Source organism: Mastigoproctus giganteus, chromosome 1 (assembly GCF_048544385.1).
Source record: "Mastigoproctus giganteus isolate SK-2022 chromosome 1, ASM4854438v1, whole genome shotgun sequence".
NCBI lineage: Eukaryota > Metazoa > Arthropoda > Arachnida > Uropygi > Thelyphonidae > Mastigoproctus > Mastigoproctus giganteus.
The window spans coordinates 30,279,723-30,304,095 of NC_143575.1; the positions used below are offsets into that span (position 1 = coordinate 30,279,723).

General features: G+C 37.5%; 1 protein-coding gene across 3 annotated transcripts in view; it reads left to right on the forward strand.

Annotated features, from left to right (window-relative positions):
- LOC150090678 (kinesin heavy chain-like) overlaps nt 1-24,373 on the forward strand; it is a 400,102-nt gene that overhangs the window by 44,589 nt on the left and 331,140 nt on the right. For all 3 annotated transcript variants that reach the window (XM_090372178.1, XM_090372181.1, XM_090372188.1), the window contains exon 2: nt 14,640-14,727. In XM_090372178.1, coding sequence (XP_090228304.1) covers nt 14,640-14,727 — 88 coding nt within the window. The remainder of the gene's footprint in view (nt 1-14,639; nt 14,728-24,373) is intronic.

Genomic DNA, 24,373 nt, shown 5'->3' on the forward strand with positions numbered 1-24,373 from the left:
TATATGCCATCGGCTCCAAGAGCCTTTCTTGCCTTTATGCTCAAAGGTTTTTGTAATAAACAGTTTTGTGTCCATTCCATCTGCATCTAAAGAATCTAGTTGTACTTCTGACAATCTTCTGGTCTGTAAATTACTCCCACTCTCATTATACCTTTGCTTCCAACTAACTCACACCACACAGATTCTACGTTGGCAGACAACTTCAACATTCAGCAAAAGCTCTTTGTGCCTTGGCATGCTTTTGATAAGCATGACATCACCACCCCTGCTATCTTTCTTAAATGCATTATACATCCCATAGTGGAACTCATCCCCAATTTCTAAGTGGTGCCACATTTCTCTTAGCCCTATTATAGTAGCATTAGTTGATATAATAGGGCTAACAGAAACGTGGTGCCCTAATATATCATCATTAGTTGTCCTAAAGCAGTTTTATTGACAACTCCTAACATTACTGTAGATACAATTAAGACTAAGTATTCTTCTGTAGTTTACTATCCCAACACACCCCTTGAAGTTATTTAGGCTTTTTTCCCTATCTTTCTCATCCCACTCATTTCAAATGTTACTACCCTCAGCAGGGCTGTGCAAAGGTACTAGGGCCCCCCGGATCCAAAAGGGGTTAAGAATGCACCTCCCCCCTTTGCAATGCCCTGACCTTCAGAACAACTTGCCAACGTTTGCTGTTGTGACAACAAACAAGAATTATTGAGGTGAGTGCAAGCATTACTTTGATCCATATTTACTTTGATCCATATCATCAGATAAATTCGGATCTATATTAGTCGTCCCCCCCTAACTAGCAGGGTTCCTGAACCCTTGAGATATCCTTAATGATACTGGCAAAAACTTTTGCACCACTTTTGTTCAAATGAATACTTTCACTACAAAATAGATTTCTTCTACCTACAAGTGTGGAGCACGCTGATGGAAAAAAAAATCACGTGTGTACACTGTATGCACAAAGATGTTTTATGTGTAAACATCTTTGATGACATATACTAAATTTGAACAGCTAGAACTGAAATTATGAACGATGTAATTTATGCTCATATCCGTTACTTACTCTGCCGAATCAATGTTAGTGATAAATAGGATGCACCCGCCCACTGCTTACTCTACCGAATCAACGTTTGGAAAAGGTTAGGCCAATTGCCTGATTACCCATTTGATTGTAGCCATTTGTTGAATAGTATGATTGCAACAATACAAGTATTTGTATAGTTACAATCATTATCATGTTGCTCTGTCATGCTTTGTTGCAAATTGCATATGCAGCACTATGAGATCCGCAAGAAATGACAGTATCAACTCATAATACACTATCGAACCTATGACTTGGCTCAGGATCTCAACGAGTAAAAGCGCAAGATGGCAACACCGCACATTCCATTTCACAATGAGGAAATAAAGATACTGTCAAAGATGAAATATGTAAAGATCTATGACGACAATGAAGAGCTCATACTAGATCGTGAATTGTACGAATTGGACTTGGATATTCGCAAAACGATTGAAATATGTAAGACGATGTGTCAGGACAATGACGATTCTGACCCTGATGAAGCATGTGATAATGACCCGCATAGCCTTGTAATGTGACTGTGAGAAGAAGACCCCTTTCGAAACTTTTACAATCATCCTAACAGCGAGGTGAATGAGGATCTAAAGCTCGCCACGCTCAACTGACTCAGCGCAATTGTAAAGAAATGCAAAAACTCGATGACTAATGAGAACTTCTGCAACTTAATGAGAATGCCCAATGACAAACAAAAGATTCTACTTATACATGTAATTTGGAGTCTGTTATCTCCCAGTAAGAACTTATTCAAATATTCTTGACTGGCCCAGCTGGTTGTGGAAAAACGTTTATGATTCGCCTCTTGACAGAAATATACAGCAGCTTCAGTAATACAGATGGGTACTGTAATGCCTACATTACATGTGCTTCAATTGGTAAGGCTGAAGCGCATGTAATGTAATGATCTTCGATGTGCTCTGAGCTGATTTAGCACATCCAAGGCTACCTATTCTGGCAGCCTGTCTGCACATCTCAGAAAACTTCATATCTGACTTCACAATTTCCCCTGAGGTCTTTTTCATTCTCCACTAACCCCCGAGGGAAGTACAGAAAAGCTATGTTACTCTGGGATTAATGCTACCCATATGCAGTACTTTGCATTTGTCCATGTTAAACTTCAACTGCCACCTCTCAGCCCATCTGCTCAACTTTTCTAGATCCTGTTGCAGTAGCGTACTGTCCTTACTGTCATTAACAACTCTACCAACCTTCGTATCATCTGCAAACTTGGACATTAAGCCTGATATACCTTCATCAGTATTATTGATACATGCAGAAAACAACAATGGGTCCAACACGGAACCCTGGGGAACTCCATTAATAACATTAGTCCACGAAGAGCAGTGTCAATTTATTACCACTCTTTCTTCTCCCACTCAACCATCCTTTTATCCATTGTAGCAACTTGCCCTTAATGCCATACTGTTACAATAGTAACAGTATGTTACCATACTGTTACAACTTGTACAATAGTCTTCCATGTGCAACAGTATCAAAGCTTTCCTAAAATTCAAGTATATGATACCAAAATTTTTTGCATTCAGTTCCTTTGTGACCACATCATGGTATCCAATCATATTGGTCAGACAAGACTTCCCCTTAACAAACCCACGCTTTCTGAATTATTACTGCAGTCTTGACTAGATGATCCTGCAATGCTTGTTTAAAACCAGTGACTCCATTATTTTCCCTGCAACAGAAGTCAAACTAACAGTTCTGTAATTATTTGTCACCCTTTGATCCCCCTTTGTGAATTGGGGATACATTTGCATATCTTCAGTCTGTGGGGACTTCTCCTGAGTCCAAGGATGCTCTCATAATAATGCTAAGGGTTTGCTTTCTTCCTTTGCTACTGCCTTTAATATAACTGTATAGATCCCATCCACCCCAGGTACCTTTCTTATATGTTCAACTTCAATTTCTCCTCCACTTTGCTCTCAGTTATTATAAAATCATTTAACTCCCTGTTAGTTTGATAAATTTTTGGCCTTCTCCTTGAATAACTCATGTGAATGTTGACGCAAAATACTCATTTAGTTTGGCAGCTATCTGAGAATGATCATCTACAGTCAACCCATTGATATTAAGTGGACCCATCTGATTCATCCCCTATCTTTTAGAGTTTATATAAGTAAAGAAGTATTTTCTGTTTTTCTTTGTATCCTTTGCCAAAATTTTCTCATCTGCCTTCGCTTTCCTAACCTCCTTTGTGCTTGATTACAGATTAGCTTATATCTACAATAGGCTTTTGTGTCGCCTGATAATTTATATGCATCCCGTGCATTTTTCGTCTGTGCCACGAGTCTCATTAGTTCATCTGACATTCATTTGGGCCTCAACTTAGAACAGTATTTTTTGGTTGGAACAAAAAGCCTAGTAGCTTCCAAGATTACTTCCTTGAATGCCTCCCATTTATAATTTGCTGTTGGTCTACAGTGGGACCAACGTCATCATTTGTTCCCACTGTATAGAATTTAAAAAATCACCGAGACCACTGTAGTCAGTTTTATGAAAGCAAAAACCCTTCCCCTTACCTCTGATGGTAATTATAACTTTAAGTAAATTCCACATCAGTACATTGTGATCACTGCCACCTAGTGGTTCCTTTATCTGTAAATTCTTAATGCATGAATAATCACTGCTGATAATCAGATCAAGAGCGTTACTTCCTCCTTTTGTCTCTCTAACATGTTGCTGTAGAAAATAATCATTCAATAAATCTACAAAAGCCTGCTAGTATGTGAGTGACCAACCCATAAGTTCCAGTCTATATCTGTCAAGTTAAAATCCCCCATTATAAGACACTCTGATTTACTGGCCCACTCTATTTCTCTGTATAATTATTTATTGTACTCATTAGAGTCATTAGGCCTAAAACAAACTCCTACCCTCATTTTTTGCTTTCCCAGTGCCTATGTCACACTAAACTGACTGAACATTGCACTGTCCATCTTTATCAATTGGGTGCACTTCCTTAGATTTTGTGTTTTTTAACTAAAAGCATAACCCTTCCTACCCTGTCTATCCTTTCTGTACACATTGTACTCCCCAAATTCCAAGTCTGCGTTCCTTATATCTGAGTGACACCACATCTCTGATATTGAAACAATATCTGCCTTTGATGTCTTGACCAGCACTCAAATTTATTTACTATACTCAGCATTGGTATACATGCTCCTGTTCTTACTCTTAGTTACTCTATCACAGCCCATGTATTTACTTGTTTCATGACTCCTCTCAGTTCCTGAAATCCCCAGCACCTTGCTTTCTGGGTGCTGCTCATTCCAATAGAAGCAGTGCAAGAATCACTTCCAACTCTGCCTTCAGCTACTGTTAATCTATTGGTCTTTGAATTCCCCCAAAGCTAGCAGTTTTCCGACCCACCTAACATTGTCTCAATGGTATCAGCAAATATTCTTGCACCCTTTCTATTTAAGTGTATCCCATTCCTGTAGAAGCAATCTCTCCTGTTAACAAGCACAGACCATGATGTGAAAAATTCTACCCCATGAGCCTGGCACAGTATCTCCAGGGCTGAATTGATTGACAAGGCTCTCATCATATATTCCCTGCTATTGTGTCTGGGGAGGATTGCAGACAATTTCAAATTTAACCTTAACTTGCGACTTTTTTTCAACCTTGACCTGTACTTGTTAAGTGTATACTTTGATTTCAGGAAGACTTTTGATACTGTTGCACTAAAAGACTGCTATTCAAACTGGAGCAATGTGATGTTAATGGCAAGTTACTGCTATGGTTGAAGGTATGGTGGAGTGGTAGAAGACAGAGTGATTATCATGTGCACTGCTCTTTGTGGACTAATGGTATTAGTGGAGTTCTTCAGAGCTTAGTGCTGGGCCTTTTTTGTTTTTCAATATTTATTAATGATATTGATGAAGGTATATCAGGCTTATTGTCTAAAGTTGGCACAGTGGTTAATGACAGTAATCAGGGTGAGTTACTGCAAAAAGATCTAGTTCAATTAGATCGATGGGCTGAGAAATGGCAGTTGAATTTTAACATCGATAAATGCAAGGTATTGCATATGGGCAGCAGTAATCTCCAGTTAATGTACCACTATCTGGTACTACACTCTGTAGTGAAAAATACCTGGAGGTAATTGTGCAGTCAGATATGAAGTTCTCTGAGCAGTGCAAACAGGCTGCCAGGACAGCTCAAGTGTTTTTGTCAGTGATATACAAGAATTTTGCTAGCAGGGCTAAGGAGGTGATTATCCCATTGTATTAGGCAATGGTCAGGCTACATCTTGAGTATTGTATATAGGTCTGGAGGCCTCACTTTAGGTAGGATGTAAATCTACTGGAATGGGTGCAGAGAAGGGCAACCGGATTATTGAATGGAACAAAAGGGTGCTCTTATGAAGAAAGGCTTCAGTTCTGTAAATTGCAATATCTGGAGACTAGGCACTTTGGTGGGTGGGGAGATGGTTGCAGGATAAATATATGGAAGTTTGCCTTCAACCAGTAAGTGGTTGATTGTTGGAACAAATCTGTTGTGGAAGTGGGTGGTTTGAATAAATTCAAGGAAGACTGGACCAATTCTTGGAGGGTATGGATGGGTGAAATGTATAGTTTTTTTTTTTTTTTGACTGACACTCCATAAGCTTGTAGCCGACCGGGCTAGCCGGGTGGGTAAATTGCCTGCCTGGCAACCTAAAGGTCGCGGGTTCGAATTCCACCTCGGGATTGGATCAAAGTAAAAACCTTGGTGCAAAAACCTTAGGAGGTGCATTATGGCCACAGAAGCTGATGTGCCAACAACAACTACCAAAAAAAAAATAAAAAAAAATAAAAAATGAACTTGTTTTCTTGCATAATTTGCCACTGCCAATGCTATGGCAGGTGCCCAAAAAATTTACATTATTAGGTTGGTGTAATTGTTACGGCAAATGCTTGTTTGACTTTTTTGAAAAGTAATGCAAAAACTAGTTTATAACAATACGATTTTTGATATCATTCTGTATTTAATATTATAATGAACACACTACATAAATTTTTAATTTAATTTCCCACAAAACAAGTGAAAATGTACATAACTGCATACCATATGTGGTAATATTTACATTAACTTTCACAAAAAATTCACTAACAAAAATTATTTTGTATCTTCAGCAAAAAGTTGTGTAATTTAGTTTTTATATCTTTTAAAAAGTTTTTACAAACTTCTACAAAAAATTTTTATAGAACTTTTTTACCAAAAAACCAAAAAAAAATTTTTTTTTTAGTTATATAAAATGGCATTTTAGAATTAGTTGTGTAAATTCTTTAAAAGTTCCATAAAACATTTTTAAATAATTTAAGTTATAAAATTATTTTTGTAAAGAATTTTTTTGTAAATATGTACCATATTGTCACACTTTTACAAATAATTGTTTTAACTTTTTCAAAGTTATATAACTTTTACAAGTATTACAGTTTGCAAGGAAGGTTGCAAAAAAAAATTTTCTTTTAAAAAAAAAAAAAATTACAACTTTTGAAATTTTTCACTTTTGCGATCACTTCCTGTGATCAGTTTGTCTTCACTTTTAGCAGATGCATTTGTGTTGGCAAGTATGTGTTTCTTCTCTGTTTTGAAAATTGTAAAGGGGTATTTTCTCCTCACTTGACCTTTGTGTCATGAAAAAATTTGGATTTATTTTCAGAATATGTTTTTATTACAAACATCAGTACAACTAAAATTTGATATGGGCATGAATTTATAAAAATTGGAATAAATAATTTGATGTGCATGATATGATATAAGATTTGTGTTTACTTTATTCTGTTTACTCTTCAGCTTTCTTCACTTCTATTTACTCTACTGTTTGCTTCACTTTTGAGCCCTCAGTGATAGTACAGGCACTCCCCGACTTATGTAATACTTGACTTTATGTAAGTTTTTGCCAGCTGGTGTAAACTGAAAAAAATATGGAAATTTATTTTGCATCCGGTAGGAATAAATGGAGGGGAGGTATTCTGAAAATATCGTAATGTGAACCCAATAACACTTTTTTTTTTTTTTTTTTTTTTGGTAATACTTTTCAAGACTTCGGAAGTTAATTTTTTGTTATATAACTAAACTATTTATCTCTATAAAAGGTCATTTTTATAATGGAAATTGTATTAGTTTTATATTAATTTATGTCAAATAAGCACAACACAAAAATCACTTTTAACTAAAGGATGCAAAAACAAAACTCGGCCAACACGTTTACAAACACTACTATTGACTGAGAGGAAGGGCTACATGGTCTGGCTGGAGAATGCACTACACTTTCATTGTTATCATATGTTCCCTTATAAGAATCAATTTTGAATGCCAAAGGTCAAAGTTTCACATCCATATAATAAAACACTTTGTAATATTGCATTATATATTTGATGTTTATGTTAATAATATTTTTATTCCATATCACAGGATTCAGCATTCCTATGACCTTTTTTACCTTCACCCAGTCTTCTCTCAATTTCCTGTGCAGATGATCCGTCAGCCTGAATAATTGCACCCAGGTATTTAAATTGCTGTACAGTTTTCACCGGTATTCCATCTAAATCCAGAACCTCTCACTTCAATTCATGCACTCTGTCTTATTAAAATTAACTGTCAGTCCCCATATTTTATATTCTAGTAACTTTCTGCCCATGTAGTTTACATCATCGTCCTGTTCTACCACAACTTGGTCATCTGCAAATAGTAGATTGTAAAGGTACTTATTTTGACCATGGGGTCCATTGAACTGCACTTCTGTGACCATGGTTTTAGAACAACTCCCAGGTACAGCTTAAACAAAGTAGGTGACAAACAGCATCCTTGAAGTAGTCCTTTGGAAGTCTTAAATTTTTTTGATATTTTTGAACCGATTTTTATACAGCATGTATTGTTCTTGTAAATTCTTCTAATTATTTCAATTAATGGCTGGCTTATTGACGTTTTTTCCATAAAAAATGTCAATAAGCCTCCCACAAAAGATTTCTAGGCACATTACATACGCTTTTTCTAAGTCTACGAACAGCATGCCTACATCTCAGTTTGTAGCCTGACATTTTTCCAGAATTTGCTTCACAGTGAATACATGGTCTATACATGAGTGTTCAGTCAAAAAGCCACACTGTTCCTCAGAAATAACAATCTCTTGTACCAGTTTTGATTTTATCACTTTTCCAAATAGTTTAGCAATAGAGCTCACAACACAGATTTCTCTATAGTTGGAGCATCTTCTTCTGTCACCTTTCTTGAAAATTGAAGTAATGTATCCGATTATCATCTCATCTGGTATTTCTTTTCCATCGCATAATTTGTTGAACAATCGAGTTAGTAGATTTATAACTTTTCAACCTCCATATTTAAGCAGCTCCATGTTAATTCCACCTGGGCTTGGTGCTTTTTCATTTTTGGCCATTTTTATTGCCACTTCCACTTGCTTAATTTGGATGTCCAATCCTTTTTCCATGACAACTGTCTCTGTTTCAGTTTCTCTAAATTCCTCTTTTCCTTCATTCAATTCCTCTTTTCCTCTCCGTCTCTGCAGATCTTGTACATCCTAGTTTGCTGTTCACCTTGGCACATGCTCTATCCCAGGACTCTAGTCTTTGCCTTGATGACTTCTGCTTTCACTTCCTTATTTTTTTCTTTATATATTTTTCTATGAACTTCACTTTTTGAGCTTAGCCATCTTTGGTATGTTTCCTTTTTCTCCTTTATTAATTCCTTAATTTCCATGTTCAGCCAATCATTTTGTTTCATCTTTTGAGATTTTTTTATTGTCTCTCCAGCAATTTTCTTCACTGTTTCCTTTAGGTATTCATATATATTTTTTGCATGCTCCCCATAGTTTCATCTAATTCTTGGTCTAATCTTTGTTGATACAAGCCCCTAGTGCTCTCATCTTTTAGTGAGTCAATCATATTAAAAACATAAATAAATTTTCAGATTCTTCTCTTCATTCTTATTTACTTATTATAACGATGAAGAGAAAGCGACCAATGGAAAGTGCATGTGGTGGCACTGCCACCACATGCACTTTCCATCGAAAACAAAATGAGAATTATTAAGAAATAAGAAGCAGGACAAAGTTTGTCATCTATTGCACGGGTTTGGTTTGGTTTTTTTTTTTTTTTTTAGGAGCATTAGCAACTAAGGCCATATTGCTCCGGAGATATGCGGTGGTCATTCCCTGACCTTTCCGCATCCTCCGTATTTGGTGGCTCATGGGCTCGAACCCCGGCTAATCAAGAAGCATGTGCTACGCACTGCTGCTCCTGCCCACCTGGCTACGGAGGCGCCAGTATTGCACAGGAATTAGATCTCACTGCTTCAACGGTGAATACTACTTTAAAGAACAGTGTGATTATAGAACATGTTAAAGGATTAATGCATTTAAGATGAACAGTATCACAAAACAGCATTCAGGTGCTATATCGAAGATGGAAAGCTATTAATAATATGGATGGAAAATCAGATTCAGAAGCGAGTGCCCCTGAGTCTTGATGGCCATTCAAGCAAAAGCAATAAGTATTTATGAAGATACAGTGGCGTACTTATCAGCTGAAGACATTGATTCTGGCAGCGGTGCTTAAGAGGTAAAACTTGCTGACATTATGCCTGTCTCCTCCTTTTTTTGTAATTTTATAATTTTGATATTTTTGTAATTGCACACTTTTGTAATTTTTCCTGCACATGAGATAAAAAAAAAAAATTGAATAAATAATTCTATTTACATGTTTGTCAAACATTTCTTTTTTGCTTCAATCAAATTCAATGAGCTTAGTTGTGAGTGCTGCATAAGCATTTAGGGAAATTCGACTTACATAAAATTCTACTTAGAGTTCTGAATAACACAAACGTTATGTAAGTCGGGGGAATGGCTGTATTGTGGTTTTTGCACTTGCTTGGAGATGTCTGGGTTTGATTGCTGTCTGTGACTTGAGGAATTTTTAAATCTTCTTCAGTTGAGACTATAGTTAGCATTAGCATTAGTAGAGGCATATGATGCAAGAAAGCAAGCTTATGCAGCATCAGCCAAAAAAAAAAAAAAAAAAAAACCTTCCACTTCACCCCTCCGTTCGTTCGAAATACCTGTCCAGCTGAGCCTTAAATTTATTTAGGCTATCAACTTCCACAACAAGGGATGGAAGTCTGTTCCACCAACCAACTACCTGCTGGCTAAAGGCAAATTTCCACACATCTATCCTACATCTGTCTTTCCTCAATTTGAATTTAGCATTAGCATTAGTAGAGGCATATGATGCAAGAAAGCAAGCTTATTCAGCATCAGCCAAAAAAAAAAAAAAAAAAAAAAAACACACACACCACTCCCATTTCACCCCTCCGTTCGTTCGAAATACCTGTCCAGTTGAACTTTAAATTTGTTTAGGCTATCAACTTCAACAACAAGTGATGGAAGTCGGTTCCACCAACCAACCAACCACTCGCTGGCCAAAGGCAAATTTCTGCACATCTATCCGACATCCGTCCTTCCTCAATTTGAATTTATGCCCTCTGAGGTGATTATTCTGAGCAAGATGAAGAATCCCATTGGCATTGAGCATGCTCAAACCATTCAAAGCCTTATACACCTCTATCAGATCACCTCGCCGGTGCCTAGTCTCCAGACTCTGTAATTTGCAAAACTTAAGCCTTTCTTCGTAAGAGCAACCCTTTGTTCCATTCACTAATCTTGTTGCCCTTCTCTGTACCCGTTCCAGCAGCTCTACATCCTTCTTGAAATGAGGCCTCCAGACCTGTATACAGTACTCAAGATGTGGCCTAACCATTGCCTTATACAAGAGAATAATCACCTCCTTATCCCTGCTAGAAAAATTCCTGTATATCATTGACAAGACACCATGAGCTACTCTTGCAGCTCGTCTGCACTGCTCAGAGAACTTCATATCTGCCTGCACAATTACCCCCAGGTCCTTTTCATTCTCCACCACTGTCAGTGTAGTACCGCAGAGTTGATACGTTGCTCTGGGGTTACTGTTTCCCATATGTAGTACTTTACATTTGTCAATGTTAAACTTCATTTGCCACCTCTCAGCCCATCTGTTCAACCTTTCCAGATCCTGTTGCAGTAGCATAGCGTCAGTAGTGTCCTTAACAACCCTGCCAACCTTTGTATCATCTGCAAACTTGGACATTAAACTTGATATCCCATCATCAATATCATTCATAAACACCGAAAACAACAACGGACCCAACACTGAACCCTGAGGAACTCCACTAATAACATTAGTCCACGTTGAGTAGTGTCCATTGATTACCACTCTCTGTCTTCTGCCACTCAACCATCCCCTTATCCATAGCAGCAATTTGCCTCCAATGCCACACTGCTCCAATTTGTGCAGCAGTCTTCCATGTGCAACAGTATCAAAAGCCTTTCTAAGATCCAAATATATAATATCAAAGTTATTCCCTGCATCCAGTTCTTTTGTGACTACATCATAGTATCCAATCAAATTGGTCAGGCAAGACCTGCCCTTAACAAAACCATGCTGCGTCTGAGCTATAACTGAATTCTTGTCTAGATGATCCTGCAGTGCTTCTTTAACTAGTGCCTCCATTAATTTACCTGGAACAGAAGTTAAACTAACAGGTCTATAATTACTTGTGTCAGCCTTTGATCCTCCTTTGTGAATTGGGGTTACATTTGCACATCTCCAGTCTATGGGTACCTCCCCTGAGTCCAAAGAAGCTCTCATAATTATGGCTAGGGGTTTGCTTACTTCCTTTGCTGCCTCCTTTAATATAACTGGATAGATCCCATCCACCCCAGGTGCCTTTTTTATGTTTATCCTCAACAATCTCTCCTCCACTTCCCTCTCAGTTATTACAAAATCATCCAGCTCACTGCCAATGTTTACTTTACCTACATCATTCTCCTTCCTGAATAACTCCTCATGCGTGAATGTAGATGCAAAATACTCGTTTAGATTGTTAGCCACCGGAGCAGGATCCTCAACTGTTGAACCATCAATATCCAGTGGACCAATCTGATTCATCCCTTTCCTTCTTGAGTTTAAATATGTAAAGAACTCTTTTCTGTTTTTCTTTGCATCCTTTGCCAAGGATTTTTCGTAGTCTGCCTTTGCCTGCCTAATCTCCTTTGTGACTTGGTTACAGACCAACTTATATCTATCATAGGCTTCCATGTCACCCATTAATTTGTATGTATCCCATGCATTTTTCTTCTCTGCCACATGTCTCATTAGTTCATCTGACAACCATTTAGGCCTAAACTGTGAACAATATTTCTTAGTTGGTATGTAAAGCCTGGTAGCCTCCAAGATTAGTTCCTTGAATGCTTCCCATTTTGAGTTTGCTGTTGGTAACATCATCAGTTGGTCCTACTGTATAGAATTTGAATACTGTCTCAGACCATCTTAGTCGCCTTTACGAAAACAAAAACCCTTCCCTTTACCTCTGATGGTAGTTACCTCCTTGAGTAAATCCCACTTCAACACACTGTGATCACTGCCACCTAGTGGTTCATTTATCTGCAGATTCTTAATGCATGAAGAATCACTACTGATAATCAGATCAAGAGTATTGCTCCCTCTTGTTGCCTCACGAACATGCTGATGTAGAAAACAATCATCCAATAAATCCACAAAAGCACTTGCTAGTGGGCGAGTGACCAACCCACAAATTCCAGTCAATATCTGGGAAATTAAAATCCCCCATTATAAGACCCTCTGATTTACTGGCCCACTCTATTTCCCTGTACAATATCTTATTATACTCATCAGAGTCATTAGGCCTATAGCACACTCCTATGCCCTCTCAGGTGATTATTCTGAGCAAGAGGCAGTATCCCATCAGCATTGAGCATGCTCAAACCATTCAAAGCTTTGTACACCTCTATCAGATAACCTCGCCAGTGCCTAGTCTCCAGACACTGTAATTTGCAAAACTTAAGCCTTTCTTCGTAAGAGCAACCCTTCGTTCCGTTCACTAACCTAGTTGCCCTTCTCTGTACTCATTCCAGCAGCTCTACATCCTTCTTGAAATGAGGCCTCCAGACCTGTATATAGTACTCAAGGTGCGGCCTGACCATTGCCTTATACAAGAGAATAATCACCTCCCTAGTTATCCAATCTCAGGCTGAAGAAGTAGGGCTCCCCATGAGTTACTTCGAGATTTTCATCCCCGCAACAATCAATCGGCCAGTGAATACACACTTTGAGAGACATAATGGCACAATATAGTCTAAGTTGCTGATATGCCTGAAACCCTAATGACAACAGCTTCACTTCTGATGAACTACTGGAAATAAAAGTAGAAAATCACTAAAAACAAAACCTAAACTATCTTGCAAGTTAGTACCCTTTTCTGACCTTTATTTCCACTTGTGCACTTATTTATTTGTATTGCCTTCCTATGAGCTCTAGCTTGGTGTACTTTGTACACCAATGTGAAAAGATTGATTTTCATTACTGCCTGGTGCATTATAGCCATAGAAACTGATGTGCCAGTAAAATATCCAATCCAACCAATCATTACTGCCACACACCCTTATTTCTAACATTTAGTTTTTTCATCAAATTCTAAGTCAGTGATGCAAATCAAAAGTCAAACCATAATGAAGGAATATCAAAATTTTCATTGACCATTGCTTTTGTTGATATTTTAATTATTAAGTAAAAAAATTTTTTTTTGCGTAGAACTTATATTAGTATGCTTGCTTTTGTTGGGCTACTGTTATCAAGAAGTTTTTAGAAAAGTGTGGGATTGTGGAGCTAGATCACCTTCCTTATTCTCCTGAATTTTCTCACTTTGACTACTTCTTGTTCCCCAAAATCAAATTCATGCTGAAAAGATGACGATTTAATGGTGTAGTTAATATTAAAAGATGTGGCTGAGGAATTGGTTACAGTCAATTCTGATTCATTTAAAATGTTTCTGAAAGCTCTAAGAGCAATTTCACAAGTGCACAGCTGCTTGAGGTGATTAGTTTGAAAAATATTAAAAGTTTTTTTTATTCTTTCTTATGATTTTCTTTGAATTGACTCAATCCTGGAACTTAATTTGTTACTGCCACACTCCCTTAATTGTCAAACATTACATTTATGCAGATTCAAGAAAGATTAAAACAATATAAAACAAAATGAGCGATTTCAGTTGTAGCAAAGGTCATCTTAGTCATGGGATTAATCCAATCTCTGGATTTATTTTTTTTTTGGGGCCTTTCTAATTCGGTTTTATGGTTTCATAACTGATGTCATTTAACAGAAGTTTGATATGCATAAAACTTTTATCAGTCACCTGACAATGTTGCTGACAATGAACTTGTAGTTAACTTTTTTGCTAGAGCATTATTAAATTTTTCTTTGTATCCTTATACCAGAAACCTTTTCAGTATATTGTTATTGTTATTGCTAGATGCAGTAAGAATATCAGTACAGAAAAAATGATCATTGCTTACAGTTCATTTCTTAATTTCGTGGTATCAGTGACAAAAGGTTACACTATCAGATAGTTAGCAAAAAAATGTTAAATTTCTGAATTTTAAAATTTATAGATATTATCAAAGCAGTCATGTAGTTTCTCAAATTTGCAGGGCAAAGTTTATGTTTTTGATAAGGTATTCAAGCCAAATGCAACTCAAGATAAGGTTTACAATGAAGCAGCTAAAGCTATTGTCAAAGGTAACAAAATTTTTTGTTTAATTGAAATTGTAGAGATCAAAATTGCAGTTATTTTCTTAATTTGTGAACAAATTGTTTAATATTAAATCTTGCAATATAAGCAATTGGAATTACATGTGTAGTATTTGACAGAATGACATATATAAATATGTGTCTAAATTTCTAAGAGCTTTAACATGTAGATGCAAATTCTCTCTACCAATTTGAAATGGAAAATTCTACATTCCATTCATTAACAGTATATTTAAGTATAGGATATGAATCAAAATGAACAAATCAAAAAAACAGTAAATAAAGGGTTGAAAGGGAGGAGGGGTTATGATGTTAGTTTAGAAACACAAAATCTAAAGAAGTGCATCGAGTTGACATGGGTGGACAGTGCAATCTTGAGTCAGTTTGGTGTGACATAATCACGGGGAAAGGGAAAATGAGAGTAGGAGTGTGTTATAGGCCTAATGACTGATGAGTACAATGAACAATTGTGCCGACAAATATTGGGCTAGTAAATCAGTGTCTTTCCAGATATTGACTGGAACTTGTGGGTTGGCCACTTGTACGCTATCAAAGCTTTTGCAGATTTATCGGAGGATTGTTTTCTATAGCAAACTATTCGAGGGGCAACCAGAGGGGGTAATACTCTTGATCTGATTATCAGCAGTGATGATTCGTGTATTAGAAATTTGCAGATAAAGGAACCACTGGGTAACAGTGATCACAGTCTACTGATATGGGATTAACTTAAAGATGTAACTACCATCAAGGGTAAAGGGAAGGGCTTTTGTAAAGGTGACTACAGCGGTCTCAGGTAGTTTTTGAATTCTATACAGGGGGGTTCAACTGATGATGTTAAAAAGAATGAATTCTAAATTGGAGGCCTTCAGGGATTTAATCTTGGAAGCTACTAGACTTTTCATACCAATTACGAAATATTGTTCAAGATTTAGGCCTAAATGGATGTCAGATGAACTAATGAGGCTCGTGGCAGAGAAGAAAAATGCGTGGGATACATATAAATTAGCAGGCGACACAGAAGCCTATGGCAGATATAAGCTAGTCTGTAATCAAGTCACAAAGGTTAGGCAAGCGAAGGCCGATTACGAGAAATCCTTGGCAAAGGATGCAAAGAAAAACAACAGACTTATTTACTTATGTAAATTCTAGAAGGAAGGGGATGAATCAGATTGGTCCACTTTGTTGGTGGTTCGACTGTTGATGATCCTGCTCAGATGACTGACTAAATGAATCAGTATTTTGCATCTACATTCACACATGAAGAATTTTGTAAGGAAGGGGAGGACAGAAGTTTACTAAACTCTAACAGGGAGCTAAATGATTTTGTAATAACGGAGAGCAAAGTGGAGGAGAAATCGTTGAAGTTAAGAAAAGGCATTTGAAAGGAAAGGTTAAGAAAAGGAATAGAAAAGGCACTTGGGGCAAATGGAATCTATCCAGTTATATTGAAGGAGGCAGCGAGAGAAGTAAGAAAATCCTTAGCCATAATTATGAGAGTATCCTTAGATTAAGGAGAGGTTCCCATGGACTGGACATGTGCAAATATATCCTCAATTCACAGATGGGGTTCAAAGGGTGATGAAATAATTATAGACTTGTTAGTTTAATTTCCGTTCCGGGAAAAATAATGGAGTCACTGGTTAAAGAGATCAAGACTGCTTTACAAATTAGAGGGGAATGGCATTAAGGGCAAGTTGCTACAATGGATAAAGGATGGTTGAGTGGGAGAAGAAAGAGTGGTAATCAATGGAAACTGCTCTTCATGGACTAATGTTATTAGTGGAGTTCCCCAGGATTCCATGTTGGACCCGTTGTGGTTTTCTGCATTTATCAATAATACTGATGAAGGTATATCAGGCTTAATGTCCAAGTTTGCAGATGATATGAAGGTTGGCAGGGTTGTTAATGATAGTAAAGACAGTATGCTACTGCAACAGGATCTAGAAAAGGCTGATGGGCTGAGAAGTGTCAACCGAAGTTTAATATAGATAAATGGAAAGTACTGCATATGGGTAGCAGTAACCCAAGAGATATGTATCAACTGTGTGGTACTACACTCAGGGAGGTGAAGAATGAAAAAGACCTGGGGATAATTGTGCAGTCGGATATGAAGTTCTCTGAACAGTTGCAGATGGGTTGCCAGAGCAGGTCATGGAGTTTTGTCAATGATATATAGGAATTTTGCTAGCAGAGACAAGGAGGTGATTATACCTTTGTATAAGGCAATGGTCAGGCCACACCTTGAGTACTGCGTAGATGTCTGGAGGCCTCATTTTAGGAAGGATGTAGAGTTGTTAGAATGAGTACAGATTTTGTTTTGTTTGTTATTTGGTTTTTAGGAGCATTAGCAACTAAGGCCATATTGCTCCGGAATATGCGGTGGTCATTTCCTGGCCTTTCCGCATCCTCCATATTTGGTGGTGATGGGCTCGAACCCCGGTCTAATCAAGAAGCGTGTGCTACGCACTGCTGCTCCTTCCCACCTGGCTACGGAGGCGCCTATGAGTACAGAGAAGGGCAACAAGATTGGTGAGAGGAACAAAGGGGTTCTCTTACCAAGAGAGGCTTAAGTTCTGCAAGTTGCAGCATCTGGAGACTAGGCACCTGTGAGGTGATCTGACTGAGGTGTACAAGGCCTTGAATGGTTTAAATAGGTGCAGTGCTGATGGGATACTTCTGCTTGCTCAGATTAACAACCTTGAGGGGACATTGATTCATATTGAGGAAAGACAGTTATAGAATAGATGTACAGAAGTTTGCCTTTAGCCAGCAGGTAGTTGACTGCTGGAAGAGACTTCCATCTGTTGTTGTGGAAGTTGATAGCTTAAATAAATTTAAGGCTGAACTAGACAAACATTTGAAGTGACCGGATGGGTGAAATGGGAAGGGATTTTTTTTTTTTTTTTGGTTGATGCTCTATAAGCTTGCTTTCTTGCATCATATGCCTCTGCTAATGCTGAAGAATAAAAATGATGATTTGGTATTCTGTCAATTTTTCCTATATTGCAACTTTTCAGACTTTTTTTTTTTTTTAACAAGAAAATGTTACTAAAATAATTTCAAATCATTATTTCATGTATTTTTTCAAATATTGTTTATCAAATGGTATTAAAATACAGATTTACTACAAGCAATCCCTTTTTTGGTTTAAAATTAAAAACTGCACAGAAGTATCGCTCACATAAAAAAAGTTATGGATTGTTCTTAATTGTATTTAACATTAGTAGTAGGTGAGCTGTTTTTTTTTTTTAATTTGAAAAACAAATCCAATCATAAAATTTAAAATGAATACTAAATTTTGAACAGGCTTAAAAGTAATTCCTTTTAAGATAGCCATTGGTAAGAATGTAGCGGTTTTTCTCAGCACACACACACACACACACACACACACACACACACACACACACACACACACACACACACACACACACACACACACACACACACAAAATCATCTATAACATTATAGTAGAGGCTTGTGATGCAAGAAAGCAAGCATATGAGCTCATATTGCATCAGCCGAAAAAAAAATTCACACATCCATTCCCTCTAAAACTTTGTACAGTTCCTCTTTGAATTTATTTATGCTATCAACTACCTGCTGGCTAAAGGCAAATTTCTGCACATCTATTCTACAACTGTTTTATCTCAATTTGAATTTATGTCCCCTTAGGTTTGTAATCTGAGCAAGCTGAAGAACTCCATCAGAATTCAGCATACTCAACCCATTCAAAGCCTTATACACCTCAATCAGATCACCTCGCAGGTGCCTAGTCTTCAGCCCTTGCAATTTGCAGAACTTAAGCGTTTCTTGTTAAGAGGACTCCTTCGTTCTCCTCACCAATCTTGTTGCCTTTCTCTGTACATGCTCAAGCAACTCCACATCCTTCCTAAAATGAGGCCTCCAGGCCTGTATGCTGTACTCAAGTTGTGGCCTGACCATTGCCTTATACAAAGGGATAACACCTTTTTCCCCACTAGCAAAATTCCTGTATATCAATTAATTCCAGGTCTATTTCAATTTCTACCACCCTAAGTGTAGTACCACACAGTTGATATGTTTCTCTGGGGTTACTGGTATCCATATGCCATACTTAGCATTTGTCAACTTTAAACTTCAGTTGCCACTTCTCAGCCAACTTTTCTAGATCCTGTTGTAGCAGCATACTGCCATTACTATCATTAACAACCCTGCCAACCTTTGTATCTCTGCATACTTGGACATTAAACGTGATATACTTTCATCAATATAATTGATAAATATACAAAACAACAGCGGGGCCCAACACTGAACCCTGGGAGACTCCACTAATAACATTAGTCCACCAAGAGCAGCGTCCATTGATTACCACTCTTATGTCATCTCTCACTCAACCACCCTTTTATCTATTGTTACCCATAATACCATACTGCTCCAATTTGTACAGTATTCTTCCATGTGCAACAATATCAAAAGCTTTCCTGAAATCCAAGTATATGATATCAGAATTATTTTTTCATCTGTTCCTTTGTAACAACGTCATAGTATCCAGTCAGATTTGTCAGACAACACCTTTCCTTAACAAACCCATGCTGTCTGAATTATTACTGCAGTCCTGTCTAGATGATCCTGAAATGTTTCTTTAACCAGTGACTCCATAATTTTCCCCAGAACAGAAGTTAAACTAACAGGTCTGTAATTACTCATAATTAATCACCTTTTGATCCATTTTTGATCCATTCCCAATTCACCATTTGTGAATTGGGAATACATTTGCACATCTACAGTCTGTGGGGACTTCTCCTGAGTCCAAGGGAGCTTCCATAATAATGGCTAATGGTTTGCTTAGTTTCTTTGCTGCCTCCTTTAATATAACTGGATAGATCCCCTCCACCCCAGGTGCCTTTCTTATGTTTAACTTCAGCAATTTCTTCTCCACTTTGCTCTCCGTTATTACAAAATCATTTAACTCTGTGTTAGAGTTTGATAAACATCTGGCCCTCTACTCCTTGAATAATTCCTCATGTGTGAATGTAGATGCAAAATACTCATTTAGTTCACAGCTATCTGAGAATGATCATCTACAGTCAAACTGTTGATATCAAGTGGACCAATCTGATTCATACCCTTCCTTTTAGAGTTTATAAGAGAGAGTAAAGAAGTGTTTGCTGTTTTTCTTTGCATTCTTTGCAAAAGATTTTTCATAATCTGCCTTTGCTTGCCTAACCTCCTTTGTGACTTGATTACAGACTAGCTTGTATCTACCATAGGCTTATGTGTCGCCTGACAATTTATGTGCATCCGATGCATTTTTTTTCTCTGCCACTAATCTCAGTTCATATGATATCCATTCGGGCCTAAACCTTGAACAATATTTCTTAATTGGTATGTAAAGCCTATTAGCTTCCACGATTAATTCATTGAATGCGTCCCATTTAAAATTTGCTGTTGGTAACATGATCAGTTGATCCTGTTGTACAGAATTTAAAAACTTTCTGAGATCACTGTAGTCACCTTTACGAAAGCAAAAACCCTTTCCTTTACTCCAGTGGTAATTATATCTTTAAGTAAATCCCACATCAGTATACTGTGATGGCTACCACATAGCGTTTCCTTTATCTGCAAATTCTTAATGCACAAATAATCACCGTTGAAAACCAGATCAAGAGTATTACCCTCTCTCTCTCTCTCTCTTGTTGCCTCTCTAACATGCTGCTGCAGAAAACAATCTTCCAATAAAGTCGCCAAAGTCTTTTTTAGTGTATGAGTGACCATTCCACAAGTTCTACACTACAAAATTACACTGGCCGCAGTGTAATTTCCCCGGTGGCCTTGGGCCCACCGGGGAAACCCCGGTGGGCCCAAGGCCAGTGTAATTTTGGCCATAAATTCTAGTATGATGCCACTACAAATTTTCCCGGGTAAGAATTTTTGACCCAGTCCATCTCTGTTTATCGATATTGCTTTTCTTTTTCTCTCTGAATCTGTAGTGTCTTCACCAGGATGCTTCCTTTTCACACCTTTTAAGTATTTTACTCATTTTTAGGGAATAAAGTCCAATTACAAAATGAGGAGGCACGCTTGATACACATAAACAAAGCTGCGCGCATGGAGCAACTGAATAAACAACACCGTAAAGGCAGAGACACACTATGAACACCTCACTGGCTCACATTTTACTAAAGCACATTGCTGGGGGTTACTACTATAAAACAATAAAAACAATTTCCAGTTGCGTTCCTGCTAGTGGAATCTGTTATAAACTGGTAGCAAACTTTGATCTAGTTGCATTTGCAACAATACCGATAGCTGGAATTGTGTGGGTTTTTACGTTATTATGGTGAAATGTGTGTCTCCTTCACTGATATAAAAAAATATAAATACATTTTCAGAATCTTCTCTCCATTGCTATTGTGTTGCGTTCAGTTGGGGTGATTCTACTTTCGACTGCCATTTCTTGTAAACACAAAGGCGAATCGTGCATAAGCGAATTCGGTTCGTGTTACATACGATATCGTTCCCCTATTTATAAATAGTGTATGATCGAATTGGTGTAGTGTAAACACGTGTTATACGAGGACTGATTGTACTCATTAGTGTCATTAGGCCTATAACACACTCCTACTCTGATTTTTGCTTTCCAAGTGCTTATGTCACACTACACTGACATCAACATTGCCCTGTCCATCTTTGTCAAATGGATGCACTTCCTTAGATTTTGTTTTTCTTAATTAAGAGCATAACCCCTCCTCCCTTCCAATCCTGTCTATCCTTTCTGTACACATTGTACTCCCCAAATTCCAATTCTGCATTCCTTATATCTGTGTGACACCACATCTCTGATATCCCAACAGTATCCACCTCTGATGTTTTGACCAGCACTTCAAATTCATCAAATGTATTTAATATGCTTTTAGCATTGGTGTACATGCACCTATTCTTAGTTACCCTAACACAGTCCATGTATTTATTTGTTTCATGATGACTCCCACCAGTCCCTGAAACCCTCAGCACCTTGCCCTCCAGGCTGCTGCTCATTCTAATAGAAGCAGTGCAAGAATCACTTTTACCTCTGTCTGCAGGTACGGTTAACCTTTTAGTCTGTGAATCCCCCCCCCCAAGCTAGCAGTTTTCTGACCCACCTTATGCTGTTTCAATAGCATCAGCAAACACTCTTACACCCCTTCTATTTTAGTGTACCCATCCCTGTAGAAGCAGCCTTTCATGTTAACAAGCACAGGGCGCCTCCGTGGGCAGGAGCAGCAGTGCGTAGCACACGCTTCTTGATTAGACCGGGGTTCAAGCCCGTGACTACCAAATACGGAGGATGCGGAAAGGTCAGGGAATGACCACTGCATATCCCTGGAGCAATATGGCCTTAGTTGCTAATGCTCCTAAAAACCAAATAACAACAACAATAACAAGCACAGACCTTGCTGAGAAAAATTCTACTCCATGAGCCTTGCACAATCTCTCCAAGGCTGAACTGATTGTCAAGGCTGTCATCATGTACTCCCTCCTTTCGTGTCTGTGCAGAATTGCAGACACTTTCAAATTTAACCCTAACTAAAGACTTTTTCAACGTTGACCTGTACTTGTTAAAAAAATCTGCAGATTTCCTACTCTTAATGTCATTAGTGCTAACATGTACAACAATATCACCCTTTGTGCCCTTAAAAGATGATATCTGCTCTACATCATCATCAACTTTTCCCCCTGGCAGAGATATTTTCAGTGACTCCCTGACAGTGGAGTTCCTGACAATAACTAACTCCTGTGGGACCAGTGCATTCTGCCTTGGAGATTGCTGCTGTGTTGCCTTACGCACAAGAGTGAGCTCTGTTGTTGAGTTGGGTAGCTGAGAGCTTGATGGGTCCCCCATTTTAATACCTTCCAGGGCATCTACCTGACTCTTCAAACTTTCATAAGCGACCATCAGAATGCTGAGTTTGCACTTAATTTCTTGACACTGTCTGCACCTGGCACACACAAAGACATTCTCCTTGGCTAGATCATGTCCTGTTCCAGAAATTTCTGGATACATTTCACAAGTTGCACATTTTTTTTTTTTTTTTTTTAGGCTGTGATGCGTTGGAGAATCTCCTCACTCGGTTCTCCCTCAAGTCACAGCACTCCTGCTACTTTGTGCCCGTTGCTTTGCTGCTCTATTCTCGGGTATGATATTGAATACTATTGATTAACAATGAAAAGTAATAAGATTACTAAATTTAATTAATTAATTTTCAATACTACACTCTAATTAATATTTATATTAATCTATTATATAAACAAACAATTTAAAAGTTTTTTTTCTTGTCATAAAATTGACTTGCTTTTCAGAATTTCCACTTTGCCCTGCAATTCAGTCATTTTCTTGTTAATTATCATATAGGTTAAAAGTTGATTTTTAATAGCAAAATGAGAACACAGCTTGAACTGTGAGTTATAGTTGATTGAAAAATCAGATTGAACTCCTCCCAAGACATTCGAAGTGAATAGTGGTATTCTGGGGGAACAGCGCATAGCTCTGAGAAAGGGCATCAATTTCCAGAGTGCTTTAGTGAACAGTGCTGTAATGGAGGACAATGGTAGTCTGATAATTCTAGTTCTCTTGGATGAAAGTTTAGTCATATAATTTTCTGTATTAATAATGGTGATTACATCAAATTCTATTTTGGATATTCTTAATAGAAGTTATTTCAGTGAATATTAGATTACGGGTGACCTCCACTTAATGCTGATAATTCATTCCGGAAAAACAGAGTGCTAAGCGAGCACTGTAAGGTAACATGTATTTGTGAGTTGCGGTCGGTACCATAGGATATTTCCTAATCAATAATAATGGTAGTGAATGGATGCATAAATTTCGGTCAAAATGTTTGATATGTGTACATATAAAATATTCTGCATTACTTACATATCAAAATTAAACTTAAAATAACAATTAAAATCAAATTTAATTGATTTTAATTGATTTAATTTAATTGATGAATTTAATCATGAAAAATGTGTTGATTTTGGTTTGTACTTTGGCCCTCTTCCTGGAAAACTAAAAGGGGTATTAATTTTAAAAACCCAGCAGCATTACCACCCAACAATAAAGTCAACCTATCCTTTGCTGCTTTGAAACCTGGCATGTTTTTTACTTCTTTCAATATGAAACTTCTTTTAGGCATTCGTTTCAAAAAAAGTCCTGCTTCATCTATGTTAAAAACTTGTTGAGAAGTGTAACACATAATACCCATCTTCAATAATTTTAACAAGTTCTTTTTTGAAAGTTTCGGCTTCTTGATCTGCACTTGCAGCTTCTCTCTGGATTTTAAATCTATTCAACCAGCCCTTACTAGTTTTAAATAGTTCCACATTTTTTTTTTAGGTGAGTTTTCTTCAGCTCATCATGTAGGCTAATCTCTCTCTCTCTCTCTCTCTCTCTCTCTCTCTCTCTCTCTCTCTCTCTCTCTCTCTCTTTATAATATTTAACTCTTAACTGAATTCTGCATTGTATATTATCTTCAATAAAATTAGTTAAAAGTCTCTCCATTTCAATCCTAATAGTTAAACTTGCCAGTCCTAAATTATGACATGCATCCGCTTGTCGTTGACCGGAATCGATTCGCTTCAAAACGTCTAATTTAATTTTCAAATTCAGTCTTT